The sequence below is a fragment of the Tiliqua scincoides genome, chromosome 7 (genome assembly GCF_035046505.1).
Source record: "Tiliqua scincoides isolate rTilSci1 chromosome 7, rTilSci1.hap2, whole genome shotgun sequence".
In the NCBI taxonomy this organism is placed as follows: Eukaryota; Metazoa; Chordata; class Lepidosauria; order Squamata; family Scincidae; genus Tiliqua; species Tiliqua scincoides.
The window spans coordinates 1752539-1769805 of NC_089827.1; the positions used below are offsets into that span (position 1 = coordinate 1752539).

The 17267-nt window shown below is 47.8% G+C and overlaps 1 protein-coding gene across 2 annotated transcripts in view; it reads right to left on the reverse strand.

Annotated features, from left to right (window-relative positions):
- Positions 1-804: 804 nt before the first annotated feature.
- The window catches only part of A4GALT (alpha 1,4-galactosyltransferase (P1PK blood group)), a 32731-nt gene continuing 16268 nt past the window's right edge, over positions 805-17267 (reverse strand). The window contains exons 1-2 of one of the 2 annotated variants that reach the window (XM_066633429.1): positions 11954-12004; positions 805-2858 (exon numbers count right to left, since the gene is read on the reverse strand). In XM_066633429.1, coding sequence (XP_066489526.1) covers positions 1747-2811 — 1065 coding nt within the window. In that variant the 5' untranslated portion in view covers positions 2812-2858; positions 11954-12004 and the 3' untranslated portion in view covers positions 805-1746. Of the gene's footprint in view, positions 2859-11953; positions 12005-17267 lie in introns of those variants that run through there. The other variant, XM_066633428.1, reaches the window with a different exon arrangement.

The following is a 17267-nucleotide window of genomic DNA, read 5'->3' on the forward strand; positions in this document are numbered from 1 at the left end:
TTGCCCACTTTGAGCTAATTACTTTCCCTGACTCAAACACGGCCAACTAGCTCTACAGGCGCACAAAACACTACTGAAAGCCAGCACCAACGGGAAGGTGACCATTAGGCAGCTTGCCTGTGGGGGCTACAGAGTCCCTCCCCCCTGTGCTCAAAGCAGCAGCGCTTCCAAGTTCAGCAGCACCTCCTCAGCTCTCCACCACTCAGCAGCCACCAGCCATCCCTGTTCCAGCAATCCGCAGTAGTTTGTTCACCTGTCAGTCAGTCAGTCAGTCAAACTTTCTTTCCTCCTTCTGCTACCAACACCCTCTCCTTCCTCCAGGTGCTGCTTTTATCCCTGAGGGCCCTGTTGCCTTCAAGGGGCTGCAGCTGCGTAGCACCTCACTGTCTTCTAAAGCCTTGGTGTTAACCCCAAGCTTCCCAGACCTGTCAGAGCAAGGGGCCCACAGAGTAAGGGTAGGCCTGACAGTGGCGTGCCTAAGGAGGGACAGGGAGGACAAATGCCCCGGGTGCCAGCCTGGGAGGGTGCCGCAGCACCACCATCCACTCCCCTGTGTACATGCACCCTCCCTCGCTCCACTCAAGGTCTTCAACCCAGAGGCCCAGAGAGGCAGCACGTGGCCTCCCCAACACTCCGGAGGCCTTCTAAAGATCTTGGAGGATCGAAAAAGCACTGGAAGTAATGTTTTTAAGCCCTTACAAGGCCTTCTGATGGCCAGGGAGGCTTTCCCGGTCCTCGGAATGTTTTCTAAGGGCATTTAAACATCACTTTCGGTTTCCACCGTGAAACCAGAAGTGGGTTTTTCGGCCCTTTGAGGCCTTTAGAAGGTCTCCGGAGAGTCAGAGAGGCAGCGTGCTATCTCCTTGTGCCTCCGAAAGGGAGGCAGGGGAATGGCAGCCCACTGGTGGGGGGGGTGAAACTCGGTGCAAGGGGCGGCGGCAGCGTGCGGTGTTGGCCCCAAGTGCTACCAGTGCCAGGAACAATACTAACTGTTGATATCACACTTTATCTCCACAAGGGATCTTGCACATTTCCACTACAGTAACCAACAAAAAAACCAGTGGACAACTTGATGACACTCACAAAACTGAATAAGAGTTCTAGTATTAGGTCTGATACATGGAAGTGAGTGCTGACTCATACTAATATTGGTTCCTGCTGTGTCATAATAACACCTCATTGGCTCTCAGAGCAATCAGTCTCACTAGTCAGTTTTGAGTTATGGAAATCTACTCTTTGATACATAAGGCAGTTGTGTTTTCCTTTTCTGGTTATTTGGCCATAACATTTGCTAAAATGACCATGTTTAAACATGGTTTGTTTCATTGCATTTTGCATGAAATGCAACATCAAATGATACATTTGGTAACATGAGGGTATTATTTGGTAACATGAGGGTATTATTTGAAAAATACCAAGATTTCCAATTTTGGCCAGTAGTGGTGTCACCTCACCAAGTACGTCACCTGGTGTGGTCCACACACCCCTAGTGATGCCACTGAGCAAGGTCATTGTCAAAGGCATCTCTCAGCTGTCCTGGCTGAATGGTTTGGAGAGGTTCTTGAGTTTCATAAGAACATAAGAAGAGCGCAGGGGCCATCAAGTCCAGCTTCCTGGATCGAACAATGGCCTACCAGATGCTTCAGGGAGTACACAAAACCACATCTTGCTGCCACTCCCCTGCATCTCGCATTCTTTTCACCCTTTCACGCACACCCCCAACCATCCATCACAGGTTATTTCACTTTAGGAAGACAACTTCCTCAGCAAATATGTTGAAGGGCAGTAAGAGGACTGCAGTTGCGCTAGCAAAGTTTCAGAGCTGAGCACATGTTGTTTCTCTTTACTTCTTGCATTCCAAACATGCACTGCATAAGTGTCTTTAAACTGCATTGGAAGCTCTGAAGCATTGACAGTCTCAAAATACTTTCTCCAGTCCTGCCAGCGGATGGGGTAGAAAGCTTCTCGTGGGAGGGCAGTGACGCCCCTACAACTCTTGCTGCTGCGAAGGCTCCGGATGGAGCACCACCTTTTAAAATTTCGGGTGAGGAGCTGCGGGCCCTGGTGGCCCCAGAGCCAACGGTTGTAGTCAGACACATAATCCTGGATGCACAGCTCGATAAACTTGTGTCTGGGCTCGAAGGAGAGGAAGGCCCCATTCAGTATATATTCGGACTGGGTGCCAAGCACATTGGTGAGGTTATTTAAGTTCTTAAGGACTATGAAGTCTGTGTCTAAGTAGATGCCCCCAAACTTCCACATGATGGCAAGTCGGCAGGCATCAGAAAGGATGGGCAGGAAGTAGGGTTCCCACCTATGCTGGGCCAACAAATACCAGCCAGCCAGAGGAGTGTCAGAGAAAAGATCATTCAGATCCAAAGGTTTGAGTTCAATGTTGGGAAAACAGCTGAGCAAGGAGATCCCCAAGTGCTTTGGCAAAGTGACGCTGTGGTTTGCCAGCCCTTTCATGAAGATGAAGATTCTGGACTCTGGGTGAGCCCTGGCAGCTGACTCCACAGAACACATGAACAAGAAGCTTGGGTTTGTCCGTTCCGATGTCTCCACAAAGTAGATGTCCTTGGACAAAGGAGGAGGCCAAATGGAATTGGAAGTGGGAGGAAGAGGGGGGCACTTCACCTCTGTAGGGAAACGGTAGCCCCAGCTCTTTGCTTTCTCATCCTGGGTGAGTCTCCAGTAGACCATAACAGAGAAGAAGGACATGAACTTAAAGATGATGAGAAGCACAGCCCAGCGTTTGTGATTCGAGGCTCCCTTGGCTAACTTCAGCATACAGGCAGGTACCTTGTGCATATTCGTTATGCCACAGGATTTTAAACTCTGAACAAAATCAGAACAAGCTGCAAAAAAAATAAAAAAAAATCATATGAATTAATGATGGTTAATAAATAAGGGTGAATCATGAAATAATCGCTTTTAAACTCTACATTTCAAAACGTGGTTTTATGGCAAACATTAAGTTCTTTGAAATATTCGTTTCAACCATGCCCAGGATTATTATGGCCCAACCGAGTGCCCTGATGGGGGAAGGAGGTTGTGAATGACTCACAATGCTGCACATTTAGGTTTCTTTCCCAGTATAAACCTCCTCCAAACTGATGGACACATCTGAATTTGACCTTTCACCAATTTGGGTGTGTGTGTGTGTGTGTGTACGTGTACGTGTACATGACATGTAGGAACAAAAGTGTGCATGTGAATGAGCAGTGCTGGCAAAAAGAGGACAAATCCTAACTTTTTACCCTGACCCCTAAACTTAGACGGGGAAAAGGAGAAAGGTTTAGAGGGGATTAGAGAGAAAGCAAGGAAGCAAGACTTGCATTCTAGAAGCTGGCCTGCCAAGCCTTGGTCTAGCTGGGTTCCAGGCAGCCTGTGGAATCTCTGGCCTGACAAAGTAACTAGAACATAAGAACAGCCCCACTGGATCAGGCCATAGGCCCATCTAGTCCAGCTTCCTGTATCTCACAGCGGCCCACCAAATGCCCCAGGGAGCACACCAGATAACTAGAGACCTCATCCTGGTGCCCTCCCTTGCATCTGGCATTCTGACATAGCCCATTTCTAAAATCAGGAGGTTGCACATACACCTCATGGATTGTAACCCGTAATGGATTTTTCCTCCAGAAACTTGTCCAATCCCCTTTTAAAGGCGTCCAGGCCAGATGCCATCACCACATCCTGTGGCAAGGGGTTCCACAGACTGATCACACGCTGAGTAAAGAAATATTTTCTTTTGTCTGTCCTAACCCGCCCAACACTCAACTTTAGTGGATGTCCCCTGGTTCTGGTGTTATGTGAGAGTGTAAAGAGCATCTCCCTATCCACTCTGTCCATCCCCTGCAGAATTTTGTATGTCTCAATCATGTCCCCCCTCAGGCGCCTCTTTTCTAGGCTGAAGAGGCCCAAACGCCGTAGCCTTTCCTCATAAGGAAGGTGCCCCAGCCCCGTAATCATCTTAGTCACTCCCTTTTGCACCTTTGCCATTTCCACTATGTCTTTTTTGAGATGCGGCGACCAGAACTGGACACAATACTCCAGGTGTGGCCTTACCATAGATTTGTACAACGGCATTATAATACTAGCCGTTTTGTTCTCAATACCCTTCCTAATGATCCCAAGGGAACTAGAAGGGAGTTGTTGCATCAGAAGGGGAGCACAACTGTTCACAATGGCCCCAAATCTATTGGACTGTGCAGTGCTGCTCAGCACTGGAGGTGATTTTCAAGCCTCTTACTAAGAGCGTGCTGGGGGTCCCTCCTTTGGTGTGACTTGGGGTGTGACTAGAATGTAGACAAGCACTGAAATGAGTAGCAATGAATGCAGCCGCAGCATAAACAGATGGCAAACAGGAGATGAAAATTTTCTCAAGACAGTGAGATAGAAATGTTCCCCCTCATCTGTTTCCCCGCAAGCACATGATCTGCACGGCTCGGCATCTTCACAGCAAGCGAAGGTCAGGACTGAGTTTTGAGAGCTTGACCTGAGTTCTGGAAAGGCACCATCCAGCGTTCCTATTATGGCTGTTGGAGGAGGAAGGTGCAACAGTCCTGCACAGCAACCTGTACTCAAAGAGGGCAATATAGCTAGTTAGGGCCCAATCCTATCCAACTTTCCAGTGCTGATGCAGCCATCCCAATGGGGCAGGTACTAAACCCTGCAGTGGGGCAGCAATTATGGAGGCCCCTACTCAAGGGAAGGGAACATTTGTTTTCTTAGAGATGCATTGTAGCTGCATTGGCTCTGGACAGCTGGTGGGATTGGACCTTAGCTAGCCAGAGGGGTTAAAGTCCTCCTTTAGTACACAGGTTGCTGTTCTCAAGTTGCTTCCTTCCACCTCTCTCTTTCTCTCTGTCTCTCTCTCACACACAAAGATGCTCAGCCAGCCAGAAAAGCTCTCTGGGTCTCTCACTCTCCTATCCAATTATGTCTTTCCATCAATAATGTTTTTTTTCCCCCTTCTTCTTTATAGCCACAATCCTGGCAGTGATTGCCTTAATGGAGGTCTTCCAAGGCACTCTGCATAAACCAACAGTGTGCCAACAATGGTCAGGAAAATTATCCAGAAATGCATGGCTCAGAGGTGACATAAATATGAGGGAGTAATACAGAAGAAAGTAAAAATCATCACTGGTAACAGGAGCTCCTGCACACTGGAAGGCAGGGGGGGGGGATAGGAACACGCCTGTACAGGTCACAGAGTGCAAGAGTTGAAGGTCTACCAGCATAATCCTATGCATGTCTGCACAGAAGTATGCCCCACTTAATCCAATGGGGTCTACTCCCAGGTAAGTATGTATAGATTTGCAGCTTAAGACAGGTAGCCTCTGAGGCACCTGCCTCCTGGACACTTGCTGCCCAGTGTTCTGAAGATGGCATTATATCTAGTGCCATCAAGCTAAGATCCACATGCTTCCTGAACAGGGATGGCTAAGGTTGGAATGGGCTTGTACACCCATTCCTCCTGAAGTCATCCTTGAACCAACTAATTCCCCAAATAAATAAATAATCCTCAGTCATGACATACTGGAGTAAGGAGGTAGATAGAGAGATTCGTCTTTGATCAGAGTAGTAAGAACATAAGAACAGCCCCGCTGGATCAGGCCATAGGCCCATCTAGTCCAGCTTCCTGTATCTCACAGCGGCCCACCAAATGCCCCAGGGAGCACACCTGATAACAAGAGACCTCATCCTGGTGCCCTCCCTTGCATCTGACATAGCCCATTTCTAAAATCAGGAGGTTGCACATGCACATAGCCATAAGAACATATAAGAACAGCCCCACTGGATCAGGCCATAGGCCCATCTAGTCCAGCTTCCTGGATCTCACAGCGGCCCACCAAATGCCCCAGGGAGCACACCAGATAACAAGAGACCTCATCCTGGTGCCCTCCCTTGCATCTGGCATTCTGACATAACCCATTTCTAAAATCAGGAGGTTGCGCATACACATCATGGCTTGTACCCCGTAATGGATTTTTCCTCCAGAAACTTGTCCAATCTCCTTTTAAAGGCATCTAGGCCAGATGCCATCACCACATCCTGTGGCAAGGAGTTCCACAGACCAACCATACGCCGAGTAAAGAAATATTTTCTTTTGTCTGTCCTAACTCTCCCAACACTCAATTTTAGTGGATGTCCCCTGGTTCTGGTGTTATGTGAGAGTGTAAAGAGCTTCTCTCTATCCACTTTATCCTTCCCCTGCATAATTTTGTATGTCTCAATCATGTCCCCCCTCAGGCGCCTCTTTTCTAGGCTGAAGAGGCCCAAACGCCGTAGCCTTTCCTCATAAGGAAGGTGCCCCAGCCCCGGAATCATCTTAGTCGCTCTCTTTTGCACCTTTTCCATTTCCGCGATGTCCTTTTTGAGATGTGGCGACCAGAACTGGACACAATACTCCAGGTGTGGCCTTACCAACAATTTGTACAACGGCATTATAATATTAGCTGTTTTGTTCTCAATACATTTTCTAATGATCCCAAGCATAGAATTGACCTTCTTTACTGCCACCGCACATTGGGTCGACACTTTCATAAACTTGTCCACCACCACCCCAAGATCTCTCTCCTGATCTGACATAGACAGCTCAAAACCCATCAGCCTATATGTGTAGTTTTGATTTTTTGTTCCAATGTGCATGACTTTACACTTACTGACATTGAAGCGCATCTGCCATTTTGCTGCCCATTCTGCCAGTTTGGAGAGATCCTTCTGGAGCTCCTCACAATCACGTCTGAGGGCCAACTGCTTCTCTGGTGGGTTTCCTGCTTCTAACATATTTGAAGAAGCTTTTATTATTCCCCTTAATGTTGCTGGCTATGCGTTCCTCATAGTCTCGCTTGGCCTCCCGTATCACCTTCTTACTTTTCTTTTGCCACAGTTTATGTTCCTTTTTATTCTCTTCATTAGGGCAAGACTTCCATTTACAGAAGGAAGCTTCCTTGCCCTTTATGGCCTCTCTAACTTGGCTGGTTAGCCATACGGGCACCCTCCTGGACTTAGTCGAGCCCTTCTTTCTTTGCGGTATACACTTCCGCTGGGCCTCTATTACTGTTGTTTTAAGCAGCCTCCATGCACTCTGGAGAGATTGGACTCTTTTTACCCTCCCTTTCAACCTCCTTCTAACCAGCCTCCTCATTTGAGGGAAGTCCGCCCGTCGGAAGTCAAGAGTTTTTGTTAGAAATTTGCCTGGTATTCTTCCCCCAACGTGCATGTCAAAACGGATCGCAGCATGATCACTGTTCCCCAAAGGCGCCGTAACATTAACATCTCTAACCAGGTCCTGAGTACCACACAATATTAAATCCAGAGTCACCTGTCCTCTGGTGGGCTCCGTGACTAGCTGCTCTAAGGCACAGTCATTTAGCATGTCAAGGAATCCGGTCTCCTTTTCATGACCAGAACACAAATTGACCCAGTCAATATGAGGATAATTGAAGTCCCCCATGATTACAACCGTGTCCCTCCTTGTCACCTCCCTGATCTGTTTCCTCATTTCAAGGTCCCCTTCCAGTTTCTGGTCTGGAGGATGATAGTACACCCCCAGTATTACATCGCTCCTGAGTATTACATAACCCAGAGATTCTACGGTGGAGTCAGACCCACCTTCAATCCCTACTTTGCTGGATTCTATCCCTTCCTTAAGATAAACGGCCACCCCACCTCCAACATGCCCCTGCCTGTCCCTCCTATAGCGTTTATAGCCCGGGATTGTGGTATCCCACTGATTCTCTGCATTCCATCAGGTTTCCGTTATGTCCACTATGTCAATATTTTCCCGTGTCACCAGACATTCCAGTTCTCCCACCTTTGCTCGTAGACTTCGGGCATTCGCATAAAAGCATTTATACACGGAATGCCCCAGGATGGGCTGCTTATTAGCTCCTTTGTCCCCGCATCCTCTCACTGTGCCAAACCATCTATCACAGGGGTCGGCAACCTGCGGCTCTAGAGCTGCATGTGGCTCTTTCAGCTGTCTGCTGTGGCTCCTCCGGGTGAAAGTGGCAAAGAGTGTGACAGGAGGCAAAGACCTGTGTTGGGAGTGCAGGCTGCTTCCCTCCGCCCCCTGAGCTCACTGCCCTCCTCCCCCTTCACCCCCACCTGCCCAGCATTGGTTTCCCTTTTCAATTTTGCTGCTTTGCAGGCTTAAGTTCCCTGTTTTTCCCTTCCCCAACTCTCCAGCAGGACACCCTCCTCCTCAGCCATTGTGAGCCTCAGTGCAAGGAGAGGCTTTTCCTCCACAGCAGAGGAGACATCCTGTGTGTCTACTCAGTAGTAAGCCCCATTACAGCATACTCCCAGAAAGGGTGCCTGGGATGGCAGCCTTGGAGCCTGCTCAAGGCCAAGTGCAAGGACAGGTTAGTGGGAGCCTGCGCAGGTCTGTTTGAGAGCAAGCCCCGGTGTAGTCCCTGGGCTACTCCCAGGAAGCTGTGGAGGGCTGTAGCCTCAGCCCCCTCCTGTGCAGGTCTACTCACAAGTAAGCTGTTTCAGTGGGGCTTCCTCCCAGGAAGGTGTGGAGGGCTGCAGCCTCAGCCCCCCTCCTATGCAGGTCTACTCACAAGTAGTCAGTGAGGTTTCCTCCCAGGAAAGTGTGGAGAGGACTGCAACCTGAGAGCTCCAACCAACTTGTCTGCTCAGAAGTCCCATTGTAGTCAATGGGGCTTACTCCCAGGATAGTGTGGAGAGGGTTGCAGCCTGAGTGAGGGAGGGCGGGCAGGCAGGCAGGGCAGAAGCTGGCCTGTGGCTGCCTCCCCACCTTTCCCCCCCAGCTCTGGCTTCTTCTCTTCCCCACCTCTGGAGTCTGTGTCCTTTTTTCCTTCCAGCAGGGTGCCTCTGGAAGGTGGGGGGAGTTCTTTAGTATCCATGTAAGATAAGCAGATGTCACGACCACCATATGTATTGGAATCGCAGAAGATCTGGTGAGGAGGTAGATGTGGTGTCAGCAGTGGCCCCTTTAAGGGTAAGGCCTGGGCATCCAGCAGAGTGTGCTGCACAGCTGCAGCCACTTGAAGGCAATAGGGCCCTCAGGGATATAAGGAGCACCTGAGGCAGGAAGGGGGGGTGTGGGTTGGAAAAGGAGTGCAGGTTGGAAGGGAGACTGACTTGCCTTATTGACTTTGACTGGGATACTCTGACTGATTTGACTGACTTACTTTGGAATCTGACTTTGGACTCTGCCCTGGATACTCTGACTGACTAAGGGACTGCTGAAGACACTGGAGTTTGGTGTGTGGCTGCTGTGCCCAAGGTCTGCTGTAGTGGCAAGAAGCTGCTGGCAGGAGAGAGGACCTCTGCAGGTTGAACAGGCGAGCTACCCTGGAGGTGGGGTCCAGCAGGAGTGCAGGGCAGAACCAGGGTCATTTGTTGGGGGAAAGAAGAGGAGCTAATTTGCTTAAAGTGGGCATAATTCTCCAGGCAGAGAATGGCCTTGGAATCAGGCAAAACACCAGAGAGGACCAGGCGTCTGAAAACACAGGACAAGAATGTATGACAAAACTAACTAAAAGCTACAAGAGGGGGCTACATTATAAAAATGGGACCTATAAGAGCATAAAGGTTAAAAAAAAAACACTATATATGCAGCGTTATCTTCATTTTAGATGTCAAAAGGGTTTTGTGGCTCCTGAGGTTTTTTTCCCTCCGGAAAATGGGTCCAAATGGCTCTTTGAGTGTTTAAGGTTGCCGACCCCTGGTCTATCACATCCCATCACGCTACCATTCCCAATTTCTTGTACTCTGCCTTTACATTGTTGTTCTCTAACCTCCCCATCCTTGTCCCATAGGGATGAGGAGTCCCGAACCAGATGCCCTTCGGTTCCTGTCGGCTTTCCTCCAGGGATCAATTTAAAAGCTGCTCTGCCACCTTTTTAATGTTATGCGCCAGCAGTCTGGTTCCATTCTGGTTCAAGTGGAGCCTGTCCCTCTTGTACAGGCCCCGCTTGTCCCAAAACGTTTCCCATTGCCTAACGAATCTAAACCCCTCCTCCCTACACCACTGTCTCATTCACGCATTGAGACCCCTGATCTCCGCCTGCCTAGCTGGCCCTGTGCGTGGAACAGGTAGCACTTCCAAGAATGCTACCCTTGAGGTCCTGGCTTTCAGCTTCCTACCTAATAGCCTAAATTTGGCCTCCAGGACCTCCCAGCTACACTTGCCCATGTCGTTGGTCCTGACATGCACCACAACCACTACCTCCTCCCCAGCCTGTCTAGACGAGAAGTGATGTCTGCAACTTCGCACCAGGCAGGCAAGTCGCCATGCAGTCCTCACATCCATCGCAAACCCCCTTCTCTATGTTTCTAATAATCAAATCCCCCACTACAAGAAACCCCTGACCCCCCTCCTGCCGAGGAGTATCCTGAATGTGTTCGGATATGGGCCAGTCCCCTGGAGAAGGGGTCCCCCCTAGGGGATTGTTTCCCTCCTCTCCAGGATGACGTCCTCCAGCCCCGAGACTTCCCACCCAGGCAGCTGAGGAGCTGCATGCCTGAGGTTGGGACGAAGCCTGATTGTCCCCGGAAGTCTCCCCTCGGTCCTTCTCTGCCTGCCTCTGCTTCTCCAGGTCGGCCACCAAGGCTTCAAGGGAGCGGACGTGTTCCCCGAGTCCCTGGAGCTCCTTGCACCGACGACACACCCATGACTTATGCCCCAGAGGCATATAGTCATACATGTGGCACTCAATGCAAAACACTGGATAGCCCCCACCCTGCTGCTGGCTGTCTGACTCCATAGTTGTTGTTTTTTGTTTGTTTGTTTAGGGGTACTTAAAAAAAAACCCTTCACTGGTTTGCTGCCCTCTTCTCAAGGGAAGAGAAAGGGCGTATCTGGGGCCCTGGCTTCCTCGCCCTGCTGCTGAACTCGCACTGAGGCTAAACTCGCCGTGCCTTACCTGGCACTTTGTTCCCGAGGCACTGGGTTTCCCAGAGGCCACGTGCGCTTCTGCAGAGGGCTCACGCAGTGGCAGGCGCTAGCTTTATGCCCCTAGCTAGCTCTTCCTCCCTCCCTCCTTGCTGATTGAAAGGGGGCTGGTCTTCCTAAATGAGATTACAAAAGATTAGGAGGAAGAGAAAAGGTTGCTGAAGGGCCTAATCTACTCATTCTGGCCTCCAGTTTCCTCCCACGCAGGCTGACAAGCAGCTCCTTCCTCTCTCACGTGGAGGGCAGCCAAGACACTTCTTCGCTCACACCTAAGAGCAGGTGGAATAACTCGGCTCAGCTTGTCAGCTGCTTCAGGGTCTCACCATTCACGGTGCCGGTGGCCTCGAACTGGTGACCTGTGGATGTTATCTTCAAGCAAACGGAGGCTCTACCCTCTAGACCCTCTAGTTTATGACTATGGAAAGCTAAATTGCCCTGGCTGGCTGGCCCTTCCTGGGTTCTTACCCTCCTAATTCAGTTCTCTTAGGCTGGACTGTTTTTTAACCTCAAGCTGCTTTTTATTTGAGTTTAAACTGCACTAGTTTAAGAGTTTTTTGGGCTTGGCAGAACTTACACACTAAAGGTTTAAATCCTGTTTTGCCCTGTTTATAAAATAGACACCAAGTGTACTTTCTCCCCCTATTAAACCTCTTCTTTGTTTAGTTTGGGCTCTAGCTTCCTATCTAAATTATACCTCCTGCTTTTATTGTGTGCACCTTTATTTAAATTATTTATTTATTTATTGCTCTCACCTAGATCCTGTGTCCCAATTTACTGAACCTTTAGATTATGTTCTAACTTGGATTAAGTTTAACTTGGGTTAAGTATAGGGTTAATTTAAACAAAGTAGAAAAACTTGCTTTCTACTTCATCCTCCTATGTTTTATTTACTTTTCCAAGTGCCTGTACCTTGGGCCCTTACTCACAAGTAGGACTTTAAAGGTAAGCTAAATTTCAATGTTGATTTAAGGTTAGAAGACAAGAGTTAGAAAGACAAAGAGTTAGAAAGAGTACACTTACCTTCTCCTTCATGTCGTCCTCCTCCTCTCCTCTTCACAACTGAGAGTCCTCCCTCTCCTTCTCCAAAAACTCAGAGGTCCACTTGCCTTCTCCCTCTCTTTGCACTGTGGTGAAGTAGCAGCACTAGTAATGGCAAAGTCATGCTGTTCCCTGTGCTACTTCCCCAATTGAAATCGTTTCTGAGCCCCCCAGTACAGGAAACTGTATTTTCGGCTGTGGACCCAACAACAGCTTCAGGAAGTGAGAGGCACCTCGCATTGTTTGATCTCGAACCCACTAGTATCTCACCAACATGCCTTGAAAGTGTTGGGGGCATGCCTGGGCACTACAGAAGCATTGCCTACAACAGAGATGGAAGCCAAAAACACACATGTCAAAAGTGACATGCCACAGCACTTTGGGGGACATACCACGTTCACCAACAGGTTTGCTTTACTCAGCTGTATTTCATTTTTGTGCTTATTTGACTTTTCTTTTTTCTAATACCCAGCACCACACATGACTGGATTGCATTTTTTAAAAAATAAATGAATAGGTAAAGAATTATTTCTCTTTTGTTCGGGGTTGGGGTGTCACGCCAGCAGAGTCAAGTTAGGCATTTTCGGAATTTGACACGCTGAGCCCAAAAGCTTTGTCATCACTAGCCCACAAGCATGCGACAGACAGAAAGTAGAAAATAAAGCACTCTCATAGCAATCAGTGATTTATCAAAGCAGATGAGCACATGGTGTCCCGGCACGCCTTTTCCGTGCTCCAGGCCTGATAAAGAAAATGCTGAACACTCTTCCTCTGGGACTGCTCAATTCCTGGAATGTGTTGTTGTGGATGAAACAGAAACAGATCTGTGTTGGCAACTGATTTCACCTTCTCTCTCCATGCCTTATTCTTCCACCCTGCAGTCTGGCCTGATGTCAAACTGACTCCAGGTCCAGTCTTATCCAACTTTCCAGTGCCACTGTAGTCTCAACACAAAGGAACAAATGTCACCCTCACCACAGAATGCAGCGCATGCCCCACTGGGGCACTGCATCAGTGCTGGAAAGTTGGGTTGAATTGGGCTGTCGGTCTTGAGATCTTCTGACGCCTCCTTTGAAGGCCTGGTCATAAAAAGGATTTCTCTGCCTTTCATGGGCATGTTGTTGGTCTCTCAAGGCTTTCAGAAAACAGACAAGTATCTTTCAGGTTCCCTGAAACTTTCTTTTCATCTTGTGAAAACTTTCATGGAAGTTGACCCTAGAGCAGGGATGGTGTGTTCATCTTGAGAGGTCCATAAATTTTTGCCAGATGCTCCATGTTCTACCAACCTGTTTTACGTTTACACTGAAAGTTGGTGTGCTAAGTCTTGGCCAATCTGTGGTGTAGTGAAAAAGTTCATTTGCAAGACATCAAAACTGCAAATTCTAGTAAGTCTCAATGGCAAACTCTACAGACCACAACCCCTCTTCCCCTTTTCAGTGTGTTGGAAAAGTCAAGCTTTGGTTTGGAGGGTTCTTGGGGTGAAACTGAAGAGTAATCTGCAGCTCTCAGTTTCAAGTGCTGAAGCTTAAGCACAGTGCAAAGAAAACTTTCTGAACAAACGGGGATTCCTCTTATCACATGGGCTGTCTAGTGTGTGGTAGACGGAGAAGTTTCCACCTACAAGTTTATTTATTTATTAACAGTATTTATATACCGCTTTTCAACTAAAAGTTCACAAAGCGGTTTACAGAGAAAAATCAAATAACTAAATGGCTCCCTGTCCCAAAAGGGCTCACAATCTAAAAAGATGCAAATGAATACCAGCAGACAGCCACTAGAACAGACACTGCTGGGCTGAGGTGGGCCAGTTACTCTCCCCCTGCTAAAAAAAGGAGCACCCACTTGAAAAAGTGCCTCTTACCCAATTAGCAGGGGTTAAGTAAGTTCTCCCTACTACAAAGTTCAGCTGACAAGTTCACAGCTCTCTCCGTTCTATCCTGATACAAGAGTCTCCCACCCAAGTGGACACATGTCTGGAATCTTGACCAGCAGGTCTCTTCTTTAGGTGGAGCAGGGTTCTCAGACAACTGACCAGTGGTCTCCAAGACCATTAGGCTATGAGGTCAAGTCACAGGAATTATTCACTCTGCAGTTTCAAAAAAAACAAAACATGTTACATAGAATGTGGTCTGAATGCTGACTCTGTGTTCTGAGATGCTGAGCAAAACAGGAAAACATTCTCCTTCGGAGCTCAACAGGAAGCTCAGAGCGGGGTTGAGGGGAGGAGGGAGGCTTGTTCTTGGCTGCGCAAGGCTGGGGGAAGGGCCCAGAAGAAGGTGGGGCAGCCAAGACACAGGGGACTGGGCTCACTTGGCAATCTAGGAATAGATGATTGGATGGTCTGATTTTTTTTCTGGATGAGGGAGGGGAGAAGTAGGACCCCAATGGACGGGGAAACAAATGGTTGGAGTGTTAAATGAAAACTCTGATGCCCAAGTAGATACACGCACACACAGCCCACCAGCACTCCCTTTCTTCTGTAAAGTCACTCCTGACTTGCGCCTCAACTCATTTCCCATAATGACTCGAGTCTAAATGACTGTATAAGTGGCCAAGGTTGAGCTGGCTGCAAGTCATGGGGTCGGCAACTCGCAACTTGTGACTTGGGCTCACATCCCTGGAACAATGACTTATGCAGAAACATAGAATCTGGATTCTATTGAGGATGGGTTATTTGCCACAAGTAAACAACTGAAGTGCTACCTTCTGCTAGTGTGTGCACAGGCTTAGATAAGTGTTGAAGGGCCCTTTGCAGTAGCTGTGACTCATGAAGTTGCAACTAGCATTGAGAAGTTCAAACATGAAGCAGAAAACAAACCTTAATTCACTCCATGATTAAGGCTGCAACCCTAACCACACTTTCCTGAGAGTAAGCCCCATTGAACAAAATAGGACTTACTTCTGAGTAGACCTGGTTAGGCTTGTGCCCAAATTGATTAAGATAGCTAATATATTTATATTTAACATTTTTATGCCGCTCTTCCTCCAAAGAGCTCAGGGTGGTGTACACAGCTGCTCCCCTCCTTTTGTCCTCACAACAACCCTGTGAGGTAGGTGAGGCTGAGAAAAAGTGACTGGCCCACGGTCACCCAGGAAGCTTCATTAGGGGATTCATACCTGGATCTCCCAGGTCTAAGTCCACCTCCCAAACCACTACACCACCCTGGCCCTCTAATTTACAATAAGGAGCAGGAATAATTAAATATGAAACTTTTCAATTGTAAAAAAGACAATGCAATTATTTGGTGATATGAATCAGCATCAAATAAACTCAGACAAATTCCCGAGTGGCACTGAACTTTGATTTGGAGTGTGTGGGTTTGTTTGTTAGAACTGACAGGCTCTGACTCTAAGAGGAAGGGGGGGGAATCCAGGACTGTTTTGCTTGCTTTCCAAGGGGGGTTGCTTGGGGAGACTAAGGAATTACCAGTGCAACAAAAGAACTATAGAATAGAAAGGGGAGGTTCATGGGGAAAAGGTGAAAAGAACAAGAGGGAAGGAGCTTTGCTGTGGCTGGAACACAAAACGCTTGCTGGCCTTTATTATGATGCTGATTCGGAGCTGGGCAGGGAAACAAGCTATGGAGAATGAACATAATATGTTCACCAGTGTGGTTCCCAAGATACAGACAATGAGGTGTTTTATCAAAACCAACACAGAAATGAAATACAAGGAGAAAACTTGGCCACAGGTGTTTATCTCCACAGACTCAGCTTCCTTCAGCTAGTCTTGGACTCTCTGAGACATCAACTGGGCTTTTTTGTAGGGACTTGTTGCTTCAGGAAGGCCACCTTTCTACTACTTGGGCAGTTGACTCAGGACCCAATCTTATCCAACTTTCCAGCACCAGTGTAACCAGATCCATAGCACCAGATCCATAGATACTGGGTCCCTCTGTATACACTAATTAGAATGAGCCCTTAGAAAATTCACTCTCACAACACAAACCCAAATACATTTGTGTATTCAAAAGGAGAGCTGAGCGAAGCAAGGAAAGAAGGTGGTGGGTTGCAATCCCCTTCCCCATGCATTTCTTCTGGAATAAGAGTGGATCTCACCCACCCCTACTTTATGGGCAAATGGGGCAAGCACATGTTGAGCAAATATTCAGCTGCCCCTGAATGTGCGGTTGGGCTGGCCCTTCATTTATACTTGCAAGTGGTCACTTAATGCAAGGGTCAGGGAGTTATGCATGTATGGATTTGCCTTAGTGTGAACTGGATGCAGCCAGGCAGCTTAAGTTTTGTAAGGAGTTGAGACCAGGGCCGTCCTTAGCAGCTGTGGGGCCCACCTGCAAATATTTTTTGTAGGGACCCAAGTCCACAGCCAAGGGCTGCTGAATCTTAGAGTTATAAATAAAAGTCGTATTACAGACTTTAGAATGGGAAGCAATCAAAATGTGAATGTGAATTAATGGACCAACTGGATCTAAGTATAATTTAATACAAAACTGTATACATGTAAGCCTACAAGTAAACAAACAAAGTGTGTAGAAATGGTTACAAAACCACTGGTGTCAGTGACTGTGACTGTGAAATGATTTAGTAAAAAAGATTAAGTTTGTCAATAAATAGATGGTCAGTAAATAGAGCCTGCCTCATTCTCCCCCCTCTCCACATTCCAGATTAGTGCAGGAAAGCTTGCACCAGCCAACGTGGATGGTTGAACTGTTAATTAGTACTGACGATGGCAAAGTAAATTATTCAGTGTCTAATTATGTACATTTCTATTAACAATGACATAATGAGCTATCGCTAGGAGCCTGGCAGAGGTACATGCATTCAATATTTATATATATTTGTCCACATGAAAAAACCTATGAACAACAAAGGCAAATGCTGCAACATGGCACTGTCCATTGTATCTTCAAGCTAAAGTCAACACAATCAGCTAAAGTCTTCTTGAAATTTCTCCTTCAGCAAACACTTGGCACAGCTGTCTATCAGTCTAGTTCACACAAGCCTGTGATATCTCGAGCTGGCTTGGACTGAATTGTCCATGGGGTTGCCAACTCTGAAACTATTCCTGGAGATTTTTTTTCTCAACATGATACAATGTTGGAAATTCCTGGAGACGTTTATAAAATCTCCAGGCTTGCTTTCAATCAGTAATGAAGGTGGGGGAGGGGCAGTGGCACTAATTATTACAGGTGCTGCAACATGCCGGCCCCCTGGCAAGGAGGCACCTTTTGAAGTGGTGCCCTATTATATTTAGCAGGGGGAGAGCAAGTGACCCTCTTCACCCCAGCAGAGTGTTTTTTCCAGTGACTCTTACTGGGGTTTCTTCTCCATCTCTG